Consider the following 19,502-nt stretch of genomic DNA (forward strand, 5'->3'; position numbering starts at 1 on the left):
GCATGCAAATTGATGTAATCAAAGATTGAAGAAGATAAAATATTTTTCATTTTCTCCCCCAAGGGTTTCCATGTATATTTGGGGTTTTCATGTGTTGGTATAATGGCAGTCTTTATTGTTGTACTGTTATGTTTACAATTATGATCAATTATTAAATTGTTTAAATTGGTTAATTTGGCCATTACATTGATTCACTGCCCCCCTCAATGTAATCATTATACGACTATAACAAGATAAAACCTCATCAAAACCTTAAAATATTGCTTGACCATCAAAAATGTATGTAATACACCCCCCCATCTAACTCCAAATTAGGAAAAAGTACATCAATGAGGGTACTAACATGATCAAACACATTTTGCCTAGGTGATGTCCTAATAAGTGGGACAACATTAAGTCATATCATCTAGGGAAATTGCACCAAGGTAAAGTGCGTAGCCACAACACATCCATATAACCACATCAACATCATAAGGGAAATGACAATAGAAATGTTAAACAATTCAATCTTCAAGTATGGCGCCATCACACTTGGTGAACATCAATAATCACAAACAACACTTCCATTTTTAGATGACAAAGGAAGGGTCATTTTAGAACTAGAAGGCATCATCTCCATCAGGGAAAAGAAGCTGCGATCTCGAGTAATCAAAGAGTACCTGATCAAGTGGAAGGACTTACAAGAAGAAGAAGCTTCTTGGGAGATTGAAGTGTTTTGTCAACAACATCTGTCTTTACGTATGCTTTGTTGAAGGAAATTTAACTAGGTTTGGTCTTCATAAATGTACTTTTGATATCTGTATTTATTCAAGAAAAGAAATAATATTTTTATGATATATGTCAATGAGTTTCTTGCTCATTGAAATAGGTCTAGCACTAGTTAAGGTGCTATAGGTGAGTCAAATAATCAAAAGAAAAAGGTTGAAGACCTTAAGGGCATGTTACACCTTGTATAAATATGTATTAAAGTCAAGAGAATACCTCCAAGCAAAGTCAAGTCTCCTCCTATGCTAAGGCACCATCAGGAAGCTCCTTAAGCATGCAATACCACCAAAGAAACCATCCGAAGTATACTCTTCAAGTTGGCTTGCAAACAGGTGACAAGTTGGCCTTCTAATCGACCTAAATGGAGGGACAATCCTCTATATATAAAGGTTGTTCACTCCTCTATAACGCATTTAATTAGCTTTGAAATCTGTAAAGGAAAGGAGGCAGAAAGAGGAACGAAGGAAGACGAAGTAAAGGGTCTACAAGGCCAACAAAGTAAGGAGCAAGAACAACGAACGTAGGGGACTGTTTCTAGGGCTAGAAATAGTCACACGTGCGAGGAGGAGGAGGAAAATCTGCGGATATGACAATAGGGACAAGCAATTCATAATCTTGTGTTGTCTGGGTTTGAAATTAGGCCTACAAGGCCTCCCACGACAAGCGAAGAAGCCTATCTATCTAGCGCAGGAAAAGGACCCTAATTCTCTAGGGTACCTCTCACACGTGCGATAATTAGGGCTGCACTGCTATCATAACAACCCTCCCTTGACAGTCATAAAATTTCATTGGTTGGCTAAGAGAGTGAAGGGATCACCATAAGAGAAGGGTCTCATCAAAGGCATGTCTTCTAGAGCAAGTATAACAAGACCTACCAGCGATTGAAAGAAGAACAAAGTGCCGGAAGAAGGAAGACGAAGTGCTGGGGAACAAAGTGCTGAGAAACAAGGTGCAGAAAGAGGGAAGGACTTCACTTGTGGTTGGAGGATATTCTTGTCAGGGATCTAGGGTTTGGCATTGATCAATAGAAGCTTCAATAAGAGAAATTCACTAAAGGGTTTTCCTCTCAAGAGAAGAGAGGTTTTGGCCCTGGCAGAGAGCCAACATCTCGTGTTCTTGTTTTTATGTTTTGGTAGCAGTTTGATGAAGTACACACATATGCACTAATAAGAAGAAGAAGAATAAGCTAATAAGGAAAAATAAAAATACTCCACAAATTGTTATCAAGTAACAAAGAATCACACTACACTACTTTGCCCTAAGATTCTTCAACATGGTATCAGAGCATAGGTGACACATCAAGGAAAGGGCAACTCAAGAATACTCATCAAGGAGAAGCATCTACAAAGTTGAAGCATCAAGCCAAATCTACTCAAGGAAAAGAAGAGCCTTACATAGTGGCACCTACAAAGAAGAGCAGATTGAAGCAAGACTTACATCAAGCTACAAGTCATCAAGCAAGTCCAATTGGAGAAGGCAACTTGAAGAACATCAAGATCCTATGTTTTGGATGCCAAGAATATGGACACTACTAAAGGAATTGTCCTAAGCTTAAGCAAGACAATAACTCACAAAAGAAAGAGGGAAGCAACTCACATGACTCAAGAGGTGAAAGAAGAAGAAAAGAAGCAAAAGAAAGAAGATCCGTCAGATCTCTACTATGACCAAGACAAACTATTTACTTCAAGTCTTCTTTCAAGGTTTTGAGTAGGATAGGAGCATGTAGGAATAAAATAAAATTGCATGACTAGAAACATCTTCTAGAATCTAGAAGCATGAAGTACATAGAGTTTTAGATACTCATGTAGAAAGAGCATTTATAATAAGAATAAAAATGGTTGGGCCAAAATATCTTCTAGAATATAGAAGCATGGTAGATATAGCTCAAGATATTCATATAGAAGGAGCATACCTAGTATAGGACCTCATCCATGATAAAAGAAGATTGATCATGGTTAAGAATCTTAGAAGACCTCCATCAACAAAAGAAAAGAAACATTTGCAAGGCAAGGGTCTTTAAGACCCTATGATGGAATCTCAAAAGAAGATTCATAAATAAGAAGCACATGTCTCATTGGGAAGTCCCATTCATGGGATTCAAGAAAAGGATGATGTGCAGGCAAGCTAAGATGAAGCAAGAAGGGCCACACCAAGGACAACCAAATGAAGCTAAGATGATCAAAGGAGAATCAAGATGAGGTATGTATACATCAAAGTTTAGTCATGTTATCATTTGTATATTATTGAGTGATGGGAATAGTTCTATAATGTGATCAAGTATGAAAGAATCTCTTTCACCAAGGACATGCTCGAAGGCATGTACTACAATGCAATGAAGGTCAACAAAAGAATATGCTCACATAAGGAGTATAAGATTGCTGACTACGAAGCAAGAAGAAATGCTGACTAGTCCAGGAAGCAAGCAATGAAGAAATGCTCTCACAAGGAGCATAAGATGGTTGACCTATCTATCTAAGAAGCAGCGAATGAGGAAATAGATCAAGCATGTGAAGAACACCATGATCACCAAGAATCACTATCTGACAAGATACTTTGAAGATATCTCCCGAAAGAAGGTAGGACAACTCTGACAAAGGAAGAAATGACCCTTGACACCGATGAAGGCCTTGGAGATATAAAAATGCAAATAATTGATTCTACTCTATGAAGATGTCGTGATTAAGAAGCCATCCAGCAAAAGAAAAAGCAATGTTGAAAGCAATATTAGGATGAAGTCATGATGGGCTAGTAGGTCGAAGCATGTAAACAAGCAAGTACAATGAAGCATCCATGAGAAGAGTATTCCAGAGTATGGACAGATGACAAAGGAGTAGTCAGATGACAAGAAAACTTGATGTAAGGCAAGAAAGACACTTTCCACGAAGGAAGCAATGACATGACAAACCGGGTGTTGATTTGGGGTAGCATCAGATGTGCTCTAGCCACGAAATTTGGTGGAGAGGTTGGGGCACATGAGATCTCCAATACCTAGAAAGGGTTTGGGCAGATTCTAAACAGTTCAAGAGATATTAAAATAATTAATATTTTTAATGGAGTCCCTAAGTCTAAACTTAGGGAAATTAAAATATTAATGTGAATTAATATGAAACTGTGTTAGAATGGTCCAAAAGACATGGATCAAGCCAGATCTAATCTTAGCCGTTGATTAGGGACTTAATCTCGGCCGTTGATATGTCAACGAGAAAAGTATAAGAGGAGGCTTGAGGGTCACTTGGAGAGTACACCAGAGTGATTAATCATTCTATTCTCTAGAGCGGGGTTTGCTAAGAGAGATAGAATCAGTGATCGGAGTTGTAGCTGAGGGGCATTGAGTACAGAGAGACAGAGAGGCAGAGATAGTGCTGGGAGAGCAACGCAAGAGTCAAAGAGAGTGACGCAGTAGCAGCCAAGGCTCACGCAGAGGCAGCCAGGAGCAACTTAGTGCTTCAGAGAGGCCAGCGTTGCTGACGCAGAGGGCCAGAAGGATGATGCAGGGCCTCTTGAGGCTGACACAGGCCCATTTAGGGTGACACAGGGCCAACGCTGGGTAGATAGAGGTTGACGCAGTCCAGAAAGGCAGATGCTGGGGTTTTTGGGGCAGATTGGAGCTGAGGAGCTGTCGGAAGGTTTTTCCAGTGTTTCAGCCGGGACATTTGTCTCAGACTGAGAGGTACTACTGCCAAGGAAATTCTTTGTTGGGTAACCTGGATTTGGCACCCAGATTCTACTCTGAAATTGCTTAATAAGAAAACCCTTAGATAACTGCACCGGTTTTTCCGCATTGGGTTTTTCTGGGGACATTGGTCAAAAAATAACGGTGTCATTTGGTGTGATTGTTTTTGTTTCCTTCAGTTGTTGATTTGTAATATGTTGAGTGTGCACTAGTGTTTATTTTCAGTATTTACATTGTAAATAACTTGTTAAGTAACTGAACAAGTAGGTAGGAATAAATCAGTGAAGTGCATGGAGGGTTTCTAATTGGTAGGCTCAGAAACTTCAACACCAGGAAGGAAAGCGATCGATGGATGATGCCCTGCCTAGAAGAAGTTCGAACAAAGACTTCATGACATCAAAGAAAGGAAGGAGATCATGCAGCGAAAGGACCCACGAACAAGAAGTTGCTGATGAATGAAAGAGTCCCTAGTTAAGAGGGAGCTCTGACAAGTCCCTAATCAAAAGGGAGTTTTGGATCACCCTTGATTACAAAGGAGTGACATTTGTGTTTTTCCATCTCATGGGTTATGCACTAGACCAGGACTAACAACCGTAAGTCTAGATGAAGGCCATGAATGGAAATGTAGACACAAGATAGACACAACATTCTTGTCTTCACTTGGGAAGAAAGAATGGGAGGATTAGGTAATCATCTGGCATCCAATACTCTTTGAGGACGTGTAGGACATCTAAGACAAGAGTAGGCAAGAGGACTGATATTCTTTGAGGGCTGGGAACCAAGATAGGGGAAATGGAGATGGATGAACAATTTCTGGCTGGAAAGATAAGAAAATAGATAGATGGAGGCCCTCATATTTCCACGATTGATTGCGAAGCATCTGAGGCATAACTGCACACTCACACGATCTTTGCCGAGAGAGGAGAGGATGCGTAAGCAGGCTCGAGTGACCGCCATCACCTTTAGGTGCTCGACTGATAAGGACCTTTAGGTGCTCGACCATAAGGGAGAGGAGAGGATGCGTAAGCAGGCTCGACCTGCTCGACCAAAAGGGAGAGGAGAGGGAGAGGAGGCAGAGGTTTGAGTGCTCCCGATGGTTGCCTTATATTATATTGGGCCCCCCTGGTGCTAGATCTACCAAAGCTACTGGCTCTGTTCCTATTTATGATGCCTTTACTTGTGCCCTAGAATAGTCTTAGAAGGTCATACTTAGTGAACAGCCGAGTGGGTATGTACCTTGAGAGACAATGATGAAGGTGTCTATAAATCATTGGTCTCGCCAGCATTGTAGCTCATGGTCTCGTAAATAGATGGAGCTGTTAGTCAAGGCCTTGCACTATGACAATGCTGATGGATATGATGCTATAACAGATGGATTGCAAATCCGGTTTCTCTTATGTGAATTCTTCAAGATTGATAATGGCCAAACACCTTGTAATGTTGTATGAATACATCCCTAGTTAAGAGGGAGTGTTGAAGGAAATGTAACTAGGTTCGGTCTTCATAAATGTACTTTTGATATTTGTATTTATTCAAGAAAAGAAATATTATTTTTTATGATTTATGTCAATGAGTGTCTTGCTCATTGAAATAGGTCTAGCACTAGTTAAAGTGCTATAGGTGAGTCAAATAGTCAAAAGAAAAATGTTGAAGACCTTAAGGGCATGTTACAAACTTACAACTTGTATAAATATGTATTAAAGTCAAGAGAATACCTCCAAGCAAAGTCAAGTCCCCTCCTATGTTAAGGCACCATCAAGAAGCTCCTTCAAGCAAGCAATACCACCAAAGAAACCATCTGAAGTATACTCTTCAAGTCGGCCTGCAAACAGGTGACAAGTCGACCTGCAAACAAGTGACAAGTTGGTCTAAATGGAGGGACAATCCTCTATATATAGAAGTTGTCCACTCCTCTGTAACGCATTTAATCAGCTCTGAAATTTGCAAAGGAAAGGAGGCAAAAAGAGGAACGAAGGAAGACGAAGTAAAGGGTCTACAAGGGCAACGAAGTAAGGAGGAAGAACAACGAAGGTAGCAGACTGTTTCTAGGGCTAGAAACAGTCACACGTGCAAGGAGGAGGAGGAAAAATCTGCGGATATGACAACATGGACAAGCAATCCATAATCTTGTGTTGTTTGGGTTTGAAACTAGGCCTACAAGGCTTGCCAAGACAAGCGAAGAAGCCTATCTATCTAGCGAAGGAAAAGGACCCTAATTCTCTAGGGTACCTCTCATACGTACGAGAATTAGGGCTGCAATGTTGTCATAACAACTCTCCCTTGACAGTCATAAAAGTTCATTGGTTGGCTAACAGAGTAAAGGGATCACCATAAGGGAAGGGTCTCATCAAAGGCATGTCTTATAGAGCAAGTATAACAAGACTTACCAACAATCGAAAGAAGAACGAAGTGCTGGAAGAAGGAAGACGAAGTGCCGGAAAACGAAGTGTTAGGGAACAAAGTGCCGGGAAACAAGGTGCAGAAAGAGGGAAGGACTTGACTTGTGCTTGGAGGATATTCTTGTTAGGGGTCTAGGGTTTGGCATTGATCAATAGAAGCTTCAATAAGAGAAATTCACTAAAGGGTTTTCCTCTCAAGAGAAGAGAGGTTTTGGCCCTGGTAGAGAGCCAACATCTTGTGTTCTTGTTTTTATGTTTTGGTAGTAGTTTGATGAAGTACACAAATATGCACTAATAATAATAAGAAGAAGAATAAGCTAATAAGGAAAAGTAAAAACACTCCACAAATTGTTATCAAGTAACGAAGAATCACACTACACTACTTTGCCCTAGATTCTTCAACATGCTTTGAGGACAAAGCATCTTTTCAGGAGGAAGACAATGTTATGTAAAAATTAATTATCTTTGTAATGATTAGTTAAGTTAGGCAAAAGGGCATGATCAAAGATCATGCCCATTCACCAAGAAGCACTTGAGGCAGTATTTAAGCCAGGGACCTCCCACAATTGTATTATCATTCATTTTATTAATAAAAATTTATGTATTTATGTCTATTGTTGAGCTTATATGCTCCATCCCTTAAGGCATTTTAGATTTTTTTTGCAATAGACTAATGGTCTTTACAAGTTTTTTGCATAAACTTGGAAAAAATCGCAACGACGAATGAAATATCTAGTGTGGTGGTAGTAAGGCAGATAAGACTCACAAGCTGTCTCTACTTGGTTGCATCCTTAGTTAACTTTTAATACAAGGCTCACAATGCTTGTTTTAGGCCATATAAGGATTTGATGAATATATTTTCCGTTCTTGTCCCTTCACAACAAAACCTTTCGAGACATGAAGACATTCTCTTTCAAGTCTCCATTCAAGAAAGCAACCTTCACATCCATTTGATGAGCTTTTCATCCATTTTAAGTTGCCAAGGCAAAGAGTGTCTAGATGGTGGCTCATTTTGTTGTGAGGGCAAAAATCTCCTCATAATCAACACCTTTCTTCTTTTCAAATCCTTCTGCCATGAGCCTTGCTTTGTGTTTGTCAGGTGAGCCATCTGATTTGTACTTGTTCTTGTAGATCCACTTGCAGCCAATTGGTTAGGTGGAGGGTCCACCAACTTCCATCTTCTATTCTTTATGAGAGCATCACACTCCTTTTGTGTTGTTTCTTTCCACTCATCATGATAAACAACCTCTTTAAAGGAACTTGGTTGAAAGTTAGTAGATAAATTGAATCCATAATCATATGAAACATCCATAATATCTACATCAACTGAATTAGAATTATCTACATCATCTCCATCTTGTTTGGGGGAACCTCTGGTTCTTGTTGTTCTAACCTCATTAGGACAAACACTTTCAAGTGTTTTGATGAGCCATTTTGGGGGACTCTTCTGAGATGGTCTAGGTTGCTCCACTAATTGAGATGGGGATGGATCAAGATTCAACCTTCTGATCCTCTCAATCAGATCATTCAAAGGATCTTCTTTTTGTTATGAAGTGACCAAAACTTCATGAGGAGGAGATGGTGCTTGCAAAGAAGATTTCAGAGATTGATCCAAGATAGGGAACACCACTCCCCCGCCCACCACCTTCTTCATGAACTTCTTGTTTACCTCATCATAAAAACAATATGCCTTAGTGGTATCTGAGTACCTGAAGATGGTGCACTTTTGATTTCTTGCATTAGGTTTGTTTCTTTTCCCCTTGGGAATCAAGGCATAACTGGGGGGATTGAAGACCCTAAGATGCCACACTAAAGGAATGCAACCATACCACATTTCATAAGGAGTCTTATTTCTGAGAGCATGAGATGGACATATGTTTTCCTTGTATACTGCACATAGAACTGCATCATTCAAAACATCAGACATCATGGAGCGAACCATATTCAAGATAGTTTTGTTCATTCTTTTAACTACACCATTTTGTTGAGGATTGTATGGAACTGTAGTTTGATGTTGAATCCCATGTTGGCGAAGATAGTTTTCAAATCATTAGATGTATATTCTCTTCCATTATTTGTATAAAGAGAGCCAATATGTGATTGTGCTTCATTTTGAATCCATACATAAAAAATTTCAGAAGGTTTCAAAAGCTTGAGATTTATCTTCCAGCAAGTACACCGAATGCATCCTGGTGTAATCATTAATAAGAGTCATCATATATTTATTGCCATTAGCAGATAAAAAGGCATGGGGCCACACAAGTCAGAATGTATTAGTTCAAGTTTTCTGCATGCTCTGGAAGTGGAATCATGGGAGGGTTATTTGCTGTGATTTCCATGGATACAAGCATCACATTGCTTCAGTTTCTAGCAATAGTAGACAAACAAGAAACATCATTCTTTTTCAATAAATGAAAGCTGTCATGATTAATATGTCCAAATCCAATACACCATAGATGATAAGATGACAATGTATCTTTATTATGGTGAGAGAGGTATGCAGAATTCTATGTATGAGTGGATGTCCCTTTTAGCTTTAGCAATCTGTCATCCTATACTCCAGTCATGACAACCATGTTGTTAGATGCTTTCCTTATGATATGAATAGAGTGGCTTGTTGTTGAATGTGCATGAGGGACAACGAGTTCCTTTGTAGCTCTGGAATATACAATGTATCATGTAAAATAATAGGAAATCATGGAAGTTTAAGTTCGAAGGTGTTGAGTGACGAGGGTTTCAGACTTTATTTATCTGCAAAATATGCCATGCCATCTACATTGTCATTGAAGTCTTCAAAAAAGTCTCTATGGAAGGCCATGTGGCAGGTTGCACCTTTGTCAAATAGTCATGCATCTCTGCAAGAAGCAAATAAGTATGAAATAAATCTTCAGTTACTCCAATATTGCAATGGGTAACGATATAATGAGCAGATTTAGGTGCTTTACATTTTTGTTTACCTTTGTCTTCTTTTTGATCTTGTTTGTCTTTGATATTCTCCCAAGGGGTTTTGCATGTTGATGCATCATGTCCATTTCTGCTGCAGCGAATGCGATGAAGATCAAGTCTACTTGATGGTGTTTACCCTTCCACCTCTGGAATTCTTTCTTACACGTCCTCTTTTATTGTCACTTCCTCTCGAAGAATCATGTGATTGATTCTCCCATTTATGAGCAAGGCACATTGTTCTTGAAAGGGTTGAGTTACTGTCTTCCTCTTTCCAAAAGGTTTCTCTTGTTTTTCCATTTTCTCCACTAGAGAGTCAAATTTAATGGACTTTAGTTGGTCACTAGCTTGCAGGGATTCAAGATAGTGAGAATATATAGGGTAGAAGGCCTTGATGAATGCTGTGAGAGAAAGGCTATTTTCACTCTAGTAGCATCTATGTTATGTAATATGGATGATGGCTTTGATCACTGAACCTAGGGCCATGGGATCATCATCTTTCAACTCTAGGTTGAAGAGCTTGAACATTAGTTGCACCATGTGAGTTTGTAATGGAAACCAAGGTTGCACGAAACGGGGAAACGGGAACCGATACGAAATGCGATCTCCCCAAATTTTGGAAACGGGGAAACACGAATATATATATATATATATATATATATATATATATATATATATATATATATATATTAGGACATTTAAGAAATATGTGCAATCATAAAGCATATATGATACATTCTAATTTATTACATCATGATAAAATTGTCAATTGTCAATGCATAAACTATAAGTCTCTAAATTTACATCACATTTACTCATGAATGATCACATAATGAAAATAGAAATATCCAAAATCAGCCACGAGAAATTTCTAATTTCTTGTCTCGTGCTTGATTGGGAGTCTCCTCCTACATAGTCGAACGACCTTAGTGCTCTTGATTAAATACAAGTTTCATACCCTAGTACCCTACATGCTCTTGATTATTGGGAGTCTCCCTTGCATAGAGGGCTTGGTTCTCTTGATTAAATACAAGTTCCATACCCTAGTACATATCCTTTTACTTTAAGAATTTAACATTACCATGAATTGCATATCAACACTAGGGCAAAAGTTCACTTTTATAACTTTAGATAGGCATCTAGAAGCAACTAGAAGTCACTAGCATAACCTAAAAATAAATTAGAAAACAAATTAACAAAAAAAAAAAACACAAGTAAAAAGCTGAAACGTGAGTCGTACAACTCTGAAACGCGTTTCAGGCCATACTGGCCACGTTTCAGTTTCGTGAAACGTGGCAGTACGGCCTAAAATGCGTTTCAGGGCCGTACCACACGTGTTTCAGCGTTTCGTACTCGTTTCGGTACGGAAACGCTCCCTTGCCCTACGTTTCCTGCAACTTAGATGGGAACAATATGATGGCTCACCCCTTCACTTATTGATGCAACAATCAAGGCATATGCTTTATTTGTTCTTGTTCTTGCATATAGGTAGCTCGTTATTTGATGTAGGCTTTAGTAGGTGTGCTATCCTCCTCTCTTTTTCTAGTGGCAGCTTCTCTTTCATGGATGCCATTCCACAAATCATTAAAGATGAGAGTGTGCCTATCTTATTGGACCATTCTCTGTAGTTGTCCTTGCTAATCAACACCACACCAACAATGGAAGTGAGAATGCATCTTCAAACAGAACAAATCTTTGCTAAAATAATGAGCTCTAGCTATCTGCTCAGGGGTTTCAATCTGATTTTCAACAATGCGCTATTGAATAAGTGTTGCCACCATTCAACTTCAATTGAAATGATTGGACCAGCTTCATCCAAGTTGTGACCTCTTTTACACTAAGATGCAAGTCACTGGCTCTTTAAGTCTGAATATCCAGGGATTATAACTCCATTTCCATTTCACCTAGAATCGGTACAGTTCTGTCTTTAGCTATCAAGTAACAAATAGAAGAAATCTGAGGGTCACCGTCATACCAATCACTCCTTTAAACCAATGTGGAAAAAGTCGAAGTCGGGATTAATTCGGCAAGGGTCCAAAAGTTGAAAAACTCGTTAAAGTCGGGAGTTTTTTGAAAAAGTCGGCAAAATTAAAAAAAACACAAAATTATTCATTTTTAATTTTTTTTTTTTAACATCTAGAGTATCCACAACATCAAATAAATTGATTTCCACATAAACATGTAAAGTAAGCTAATATATAATATGCATATGAAGTCTAGTGCTACATCACATATCAAAATAGTGAATCAACTCCTGAATTTTGAGTCCTGTCTGAGTCTCAACTCTCAAGAGTCAAAATATCAACAAAAAATATAATAAATGTATATCATGAGTCATCTAAAAGCCATCAAGTAATCAGTCACTGAGATCCTCTTCCCCTTTTAATTTTTGTTTCCACTAACTGTATTAAGAAATAAGTTATGCATTTATTTAGTGGATTGTAATTTGCTTGGGTAATAAGGTGTCAGGTGGTAGGTCCAATGAAAATTAACAATGAGTATCACAATAGATGTGAAAATTAACGCCTAGTGACTCCAAGCTGCTTATTTTCTGAGAAAATAGTAGATGTCAGATTACTAACCTAGCCTTGGCATCTATTATTCAAAAACTCTTGGAGGTAAAATCCACTTCTGATACATAACCTTTCCCCACATTTACAAGGAGTTCACCACTAAAGAAGATTCCCTTTTAAAACGTGCTCTCATTGCAGGAAGGATCTTTGCTGTCACAAGATTTCACAAGTACTTTGTTCCTGTCTGAAAATGGGTTCTTTTTTGAGGCACTGGCTTTGTTTTTTTTTGGACAAGTTGTTGTTATTTGATCTTCATGACCTCCTCTTTGTTGTTTCTTCTAGAAGCATTCAACAACTGTAACAATGTTTTTGATGGTGTGGGGTTCTTTCTACGGAACACTGTTGTATGCTTGTCCTTTTGGTACTTTTGTAATCTTTTGAAGGGGCAGTGGTTGTTAGAGTCTAGATCACTGAAAGCCTGGAGGCTTAGCCAATGTATACTTTACTTTCTAACTAGAAATATGAAGTATAAAGATTTGTTTTTCCTTGGAAAACAAAAACATATCTTAACCTCAAAACTAACAGATTACAAATGAGACTACTATGCTCGCAAGAAGTATGACAAACAATACAATGCAATAACTTGAAAATGCATGGATGGAAGCTTCAATTTACAATTTTTTCACCTTTGCGGCCTCTTTATCCACGGCCTGGGAAGGGAGGAAGACTTTTTGGGTCGACTCCCGATTAAATCGGGAGTATCAGGAAAAAATCGTGATCTTTTCCTTTGTGAAAAAGTCGCCAAAAAGTCGGGGGGTTAAATCGTTTAGTTCAAAAAATCGCGTTTTTAGGATTAAATCGGGATTTTTTGTAGACTTTTTCCACACTGCTTTAAACATCAAAAAACATCTCCTTTTTGTGATTGTCTAGACAACCTGAACAATCAGAATGAAATAGGTCCCGACGGAAGATATACCTTTGCATAAATGGGAATGTACATTCACAGGGATCGACGAGTACTTCTGTAAGATTAGGTAGTGTTTTTCACAATGTTTGCTCGAAAATCATTTTTCATCTTGATAGAGAAAGCACCTCCAAGCAAGCTCTCTGAATTGCCACAAGAATTTGGGTTGGTGAGTGGATGGGAATGAAACCAAAACCTTTCCAATGGAGATTGATGCTTTATCATCTCTATGGTTGTTAACATGAGATCGGTTAAGGATGTGTTGAGGTTGAATCTAGATGTCAAATACCAGAGAATCAAAAAGAGAAGAGGTCTAATGGAACAGAGAAGAGGGTGATATTGATAGAAGTGCAAGAGCTTGAGAAATAAAATGCAGTTAGGGCTTGGGACATACTAGAACTTGGGTGCATAGAGAAACAACAAAAGATTTTGTTATAGTTCAGCGAGATGTTTCAGGTTGCAGGAGCAATTAGGGCACAAGGAGAATGCCCAACAAAAATGTTTTGCCATTTTGGGACAGTATGCAAAGAACCCAGCACGAATCTTGTTGAGAGAAGGTCAGCTAGATTCAGAATGGGAGATCTGAGTGGCATGGGGCCTGAAGGACCAAGAGGTGTTGTTGAGCGGGATTCGGGAATGGAGTTGGAACCTGCTTTAATACCATGTCAAAGGAATATTCCAATGTTGGATGATTCCACATTAATGAGTAATAGGTTATATAAAACAATTGATGTGACCTTTGGTTTCATATTCCAAGGTTGAGGGACTCTTCCTATCCACTTGTGATTCTTCATTTTCTATTATTTACATATTTACAATTAATGCAAAATCCTGAAGGATTATGTGTCAAACACACTCATGGTGAGTTGTCTATAGTGGGGCGCACTATACTAGGTATGGTTATCCATGCACTAGGATGCATCCTTCAGGGTGCTTTAGGCTTAGGGTTTGACATTGTTAAGTCTGGCACACCACTTACATGTCTAGATTCAATGTAGCCCCTATCCTTTCTTATTCTATAAAGGATGATAGGGTGCTTCACTGTGGTCGTTAGACAATGGAAGTTTCCAACTAGTTGTACAATGTATTGTGATTTTTTTTGAGTTAATTAAAAGTGATGTGATTGAGTGCTGTTTAGCTTTCTGTTACGATTCAGATTTTCGTGTTTGTAGATCTAGTATTTCTTTATCTGCTGTTTTAATGGGGATTAATCAAATTTCGATTCTTTGCTGAGGGTTTTGTTTTAGTAGTGGAGATTTGCTGACCATGTATTGAGAATTAACACCTTTCAGACGTTGCCAGTCTCTGCAATTAGGATCAGAGAGGCCGTGATCAGTAACACCTGCATCTGCCTTATCACCCATTCAGCTTCTCTCTGCTTCATCATTTTTTATTGTCAGTTGGATGTGTCATTAATGCCACAATTCGATGTGCCATTAATGCCACTCCGCTGCTGTGCCTTGGCCCTTCACCTGCTTAATGATGCCCAAGGTGTCCACATTAGTAGGTGAAATGGCTGCCTCCTGTATATCAGCATTGTCATCCTTGCCCATCCTTTCTTCACTGGCATTCACATTTCCTTCATCTGGCATATCCCTTTGGGGTCTGCCTGCAGTTGCCATGCTCGCAGAATGATAATCATTGTCTTATTCCACTAGAGTTTTTATTGCATGGTAATGTTTGCCCTCCACAATGCCATGCCACTTGGCTTGCAGGGTTTTTTTCTCAATCAACCTCAGTGCTGAGTAAATAAATATTATGGATTGATATATTGTTTTTGTTCTTTTCAATTCTACCAATTTCCTACCACTTTTGTCTCTCCTTAGATATTGTATTTAGCTTCGTTTGCTTGGGCCACTGATGGTGACATGGCCAAGCTTGGTTATGTTCTCATCAGACGAAATGGTTAGTCGCAATTCCATTGATTTTTTACCTTCACAATTAATTTTTTGGTAGTTTTTTGAATTTTTGCCATGGGTACCATTGCTTCAGGTTTATGTTGACACTGTCGGAGATGCAGATAAGTACAGAATTAAACTAGAAGAAAAATTTCCTGGCATTAAATTTGTAGTTTCTAAGAAAGCTGATAGCCTTTATCCAATTGTCAGTGGAGCAAGCATTGTCGCCAAGGTGAGTTTAAGTGATTGAAAGTTTCTACATAAGTTCCAATATCAAAAACACCATTTCAGTATTTTACACGACTAAATTGGGAAGGATTGGGAGGTTATATTGATGATAGGTGACCAGAGATAATGCTTTGCGGGGCTGGGTATTGGATGAGACTGCTGAGGGCATAAGCAGAAACTTTGGCTCAGGATATCCAGGGGGTATATTCTCTTTTGCATTTACTTTCCCTATCATCAATTTCAATTGTTACCAGTGATTATTTATTCTGCCCTTTGTGCCCTTAAGTCCTATATCTATTTCTCTAATCCAGTTTTCTGTACAGATCCTGAAACAAAAGCCTGGCTGGAAGAAAATAAACATCCAGTATTTGGATTTCCAACATTGGTACGATTCAGTTGGGCAACTTGCAACAGTTATACCGAAAAGGGTGTGACAGTGATCTGGTAAGTCACATGCCAATATTTTTTAATGCATAAACTTAAGTTCGAAGTACAATGGAGGACAAAGGAGAATAGTTAGGACTCATTGAAATGCTACAATTGGCTATGCTTAGTTTTACTTAAATTTATAAGTTGTTTTTCAATAACTTAATAATTTGACAAATCATGAATGAGAGTCCCTGTTGTAGCTGCTTAGATTACATTCTCTTTGTTTATATTTAAAATATGACTTTCCTGTTTCTAGCGTTAAATATTTGAGGTGTCTCTAGTGACTGGTTCTTATAATTGTCACCTTTTCCCCCCTTTTTCCCTTGGGTAAAATGCATCTTATATTTCGTTACTAGACAATAAAAGGTACATCATAATTATGAATTTAAAGACACTATCTGTGTTGAAAGATGTAACTAGTTTCGGTCTTCATAATTGTACCTCTATGTATTTTATGTAAAAAGCAAAAGGAAGAAAAAGAAAAAAATATTTTTGAGCATTGGTTTCATGCTCAAAATAATAATAATTATTATTAGATAAGCATGTTCTTCATGCTTCTAGGTTTTGTCGAGTCAAAGAATTAAAGTCCTATTTGGACTTCTTGTAAAGAAAAAGAAAAAATAATTTTAATTATGTAATTTTGGGTCAAAAACCCCTCTAGATGTCAAGTCGGCCCTGCCCCAATGGACATGTCTGTTCACACCCCTCTGGACAGTATAAATAGAAGATGATATGAGCTCATTTGGACACACACTTGGATGTGTTTTTGATCTGAAATTTCGCAGAAGAAGAGAGATGAAGTGGAGGGATGAAGTTTGAAATGGAAGAGTTTCTTCTTGAGATGGAATATGTGGAAATTTTGCCTTGGTACTTCTCTTGTTGCTGATATCTTGATGATGAATTTGTTGAGCAGAATGGAAGGTTTGACTTGGCATCTAGAGGTGGAAGTTCTTCTGTGGTCATGGGTCTTGGATGTCTCACTTTGATCTGATTTATAAGAAGAGATTTTGACTGGGTTTTCCCCTAGGAGAGGGGTTTTGCCCTGGCTGAGAGCCTATATTCTGTGTTCTTTTGTTTCTGTGATCTTCATGTTTATGCTATAGTAATTGTTTGATGAAATAAAGCAGAATAAATATTAATAAGAAGCCAACTAATTCACAAGCAGTTACTATGAAAGAGAAATCTAATGTAAAATTGATAAACCTCCTGATTTCTCAACAACCTGTTGGGACCGCTGATGCAACATCCATAAATTCATTTTTGTAGCAAACATTATATAATCTTTTAATGTAACAAAGGTCTTTTTCTATCTTTAAGTGGAATGCAGTACTCGGTGGTATCGTGTTGATGAATAGGAGATTGTGTTCAAAGATTACTTTTTTCCATGTACATTCAGCTAATAACTCTTCAGTTTCAGACGAAACATCAATTCTCCGTTTTCTTGTTTCTGATGCTTTTTAAACTAAATTGGAGACAGGGAACCAGATGAAGACGACAAAGAGAAAGCAAGTAATGAAGGAAATAAGAAAAAGCAACAAACATTAAGCTTTCCTTCTCTAAAACGAAAGTCAGAAGAACTAGAATCCAGTGGTAAAGGCCGTTTTAAATTTTTTTCTGCTAGAAAACTTCAGCAGGTCAATGGCTGTTTGTAAAATATTTCAATCGATATGGAAGTCTTTTGCAAGCCTTACCAATGTTGTTTATCTTCTATTCTAATTATGACAAACATTGTTAGGACATAACTGTCACAAGATGAAACAATATCTGTCGTTGATCTATTAATAGTAACTCTTTTTATCGAATGGGTATCCTTGACATCGGGCATTGAGCTTTTCAGTGTTCTGATTTGAAACAAGTCAGCATGCGGTTTGTCCTTGATCATCAGAGAAGATAATAGCAAATATTTCCTAAGTGGTAATGACTATTGATTTGTGATAAGTTTAATGGAGGAACGTTCTATTCACATCAATAGAAGGGCGTAGTATTTCAAAGAACTGAAGAGAGTTGTGGGGTTTGGAATAATGTGTTAATGAAAGTTTATCCTCAAATCCAGGAGGTTAATTTGCAAGTGAATTACTACTGCTTAAATGAACTACAATTTACAGCTTCTGTTGGAGGTATGAAATGCCCATTTTACTGAAGGTTTTAGTTACGTTAATTGGTATTCATCTAGTTAATATTGTTGTCTACCTTCATCTTGTAGGGTTTATAGCCACATAACATGATGAAATGAAGACGGAGATTTTATGGGGCAAATGATTTTTGTAACAGGGCAAAATCTTTGTTCTTACCGTCTAGTTTTAAAATTTACATGTTAGTATCTTTTGTTATTGGATTTTGTGAATGTTATAAGAAAAGTTTGCAACCAAAGACTTCACGACATTTACCATAATATCTTGTTTTTCACTATATGATAATTGGTATTTATATGGAACAGTATCTGAGATTTGCTACTTTTAGGTTGAAGAGCGCTGGTTCCTGAACTGACAGCAGTACCTATAGAGGTTGTCTTACTTCACGACAGAAACTGAAATCAAACCAGATATATAACAGGAAAAGGGAAATCCTTAGCAACGAGTAAATAGGAGTCACACAGGTTTTTGCAGAAGAATAAACATATACTTCAATTATGATCTACAAGAAATTGATTTATCATTTGTTTGGATTTAGGTTACCATGATCAGCGTTCAACTCCATGCTTATTAGATATTTGAAACACATTTAACAAGTGTTGAGGCATTTTTTTATCACTGCGTTCTAACCACTCGAGATTTCTGAATGCAAATACTGGGAGATTTGTACAAGTGCTGGTGCATGTTTGATCACTACGTTCTAGCCGCTTAGGATTTGTGAATGGAATTACTGGATCGCTTATTAAGGGATACTTGGACTCCTACGAGCTGTATTATTTTTTCGGAGACAGACCACTGCAGTGTGTGAAGGCACATATCTAGAACATAGGTTTCTAGTTGTTAACATTCCACACTGCAATTTTTTCTTTTTTCTTTTTAACTAAAATGATTTTGTGATTAATATAAACATTTGCTCAAAATTTTAAACATAATAAAATTATTGATTAATATAAACATTTGCTCAAAATTTTAAACATAATAAAATTATTGTGTATGAAAAATGTCCATCTTTTTCTTTTTTTTCTTTTTCTCTTTAACTAAAATGATTTTGTGATTCAATATAAACATTTGCTCAAAATTTTAAACATAATAAAATTATTGTGTATGAAAAATGCCCGTCTTTTTCACGATATACCTTTGTTTTAAAAAAACGTCCTTTTTTAATAATATATGCTTTTTCAAAAAATAAAAATAAAAAATCCCATGTCTATATATATTTCAAGGACATATACTAAAGTTTTGTTTTTTAAAAAGTCATCTTTTAATAATATATGCTTTTTCAAAAAATAAAATAAAATCCCATGTTTATATATATATTTCAAGGACATATACTAAGGTTTTGTTAAATATTTATTTTTACATTTTGAGAGTAAGAGTAGTTCATATTTTTCCATTTGTAATTACAATTTTGTGGTGTTATGGTGCGCAAAAGATTAATGATGATTATTTTCAATGTTGAAATGAGCTACGCATCTTTAATATGAATGTTAGAGGTTTGCTTAAAGTGGGATTGGAGGCTATACTGATTCGTAGGGAATAATGTTAAGTGCATGAAAGT

General features: G+C 37.5%; 1 protein-coding gene across 1 annotated transcript in view; it reads left to right on the top strand.

Annotated features, from left to right (window-relative positions):
* The window catches only part of LOC149220822 (Polynucleotidyl transferase, ribonuclease H-like superfamily protein), a 76,506-nt gene extending 58,770 nt beyond the window's left edge, over positions 1 to 17,736 (top strand). Inside the window, exons 5-8 of the mRNA XM_089384927.1 lie at positions 15,250 to 15,387; positions 15,497 to 15,584; positions 15,707 to 15,827; positions 17,290 to 17,736. Coding sequence (XP_089241053.1) covers positions 15,250 to 15,387; positions 15,497 to 15,584; positions 15,707 to 15,827; positions 17,290 to 17,464 — 522 coding nt within the window. The 3' untranslated portion in view covers positions 17,465 to 17,736. The remainder of the gene's footprint in view (positions 1 to 15,249; positions 15,388 to 15,496; positions 15,585 to 15,706; positions 15,828 to 17,289) is intronic.
* The last annotated feature ends 1,766 nt before the right edge of the window (positions 17,737 to 19,502 follow it).

Source organism: Pinus tabuliformis, chromosome Q, assembly GCF_031772625.1.
Source record: "Pinus tabuliformis cultivar Carrire ecotype Pingquan chromosome Q, CPIR1, whole genome shotgun sequence".
In the NCBI taxonomy this organism is placed as follows: Eukaryota; Viridiplantae; Streptophyta; class Pinopsida; order Pinales; family Pinaceae; genus Pinus; species Pinus tabuliformis.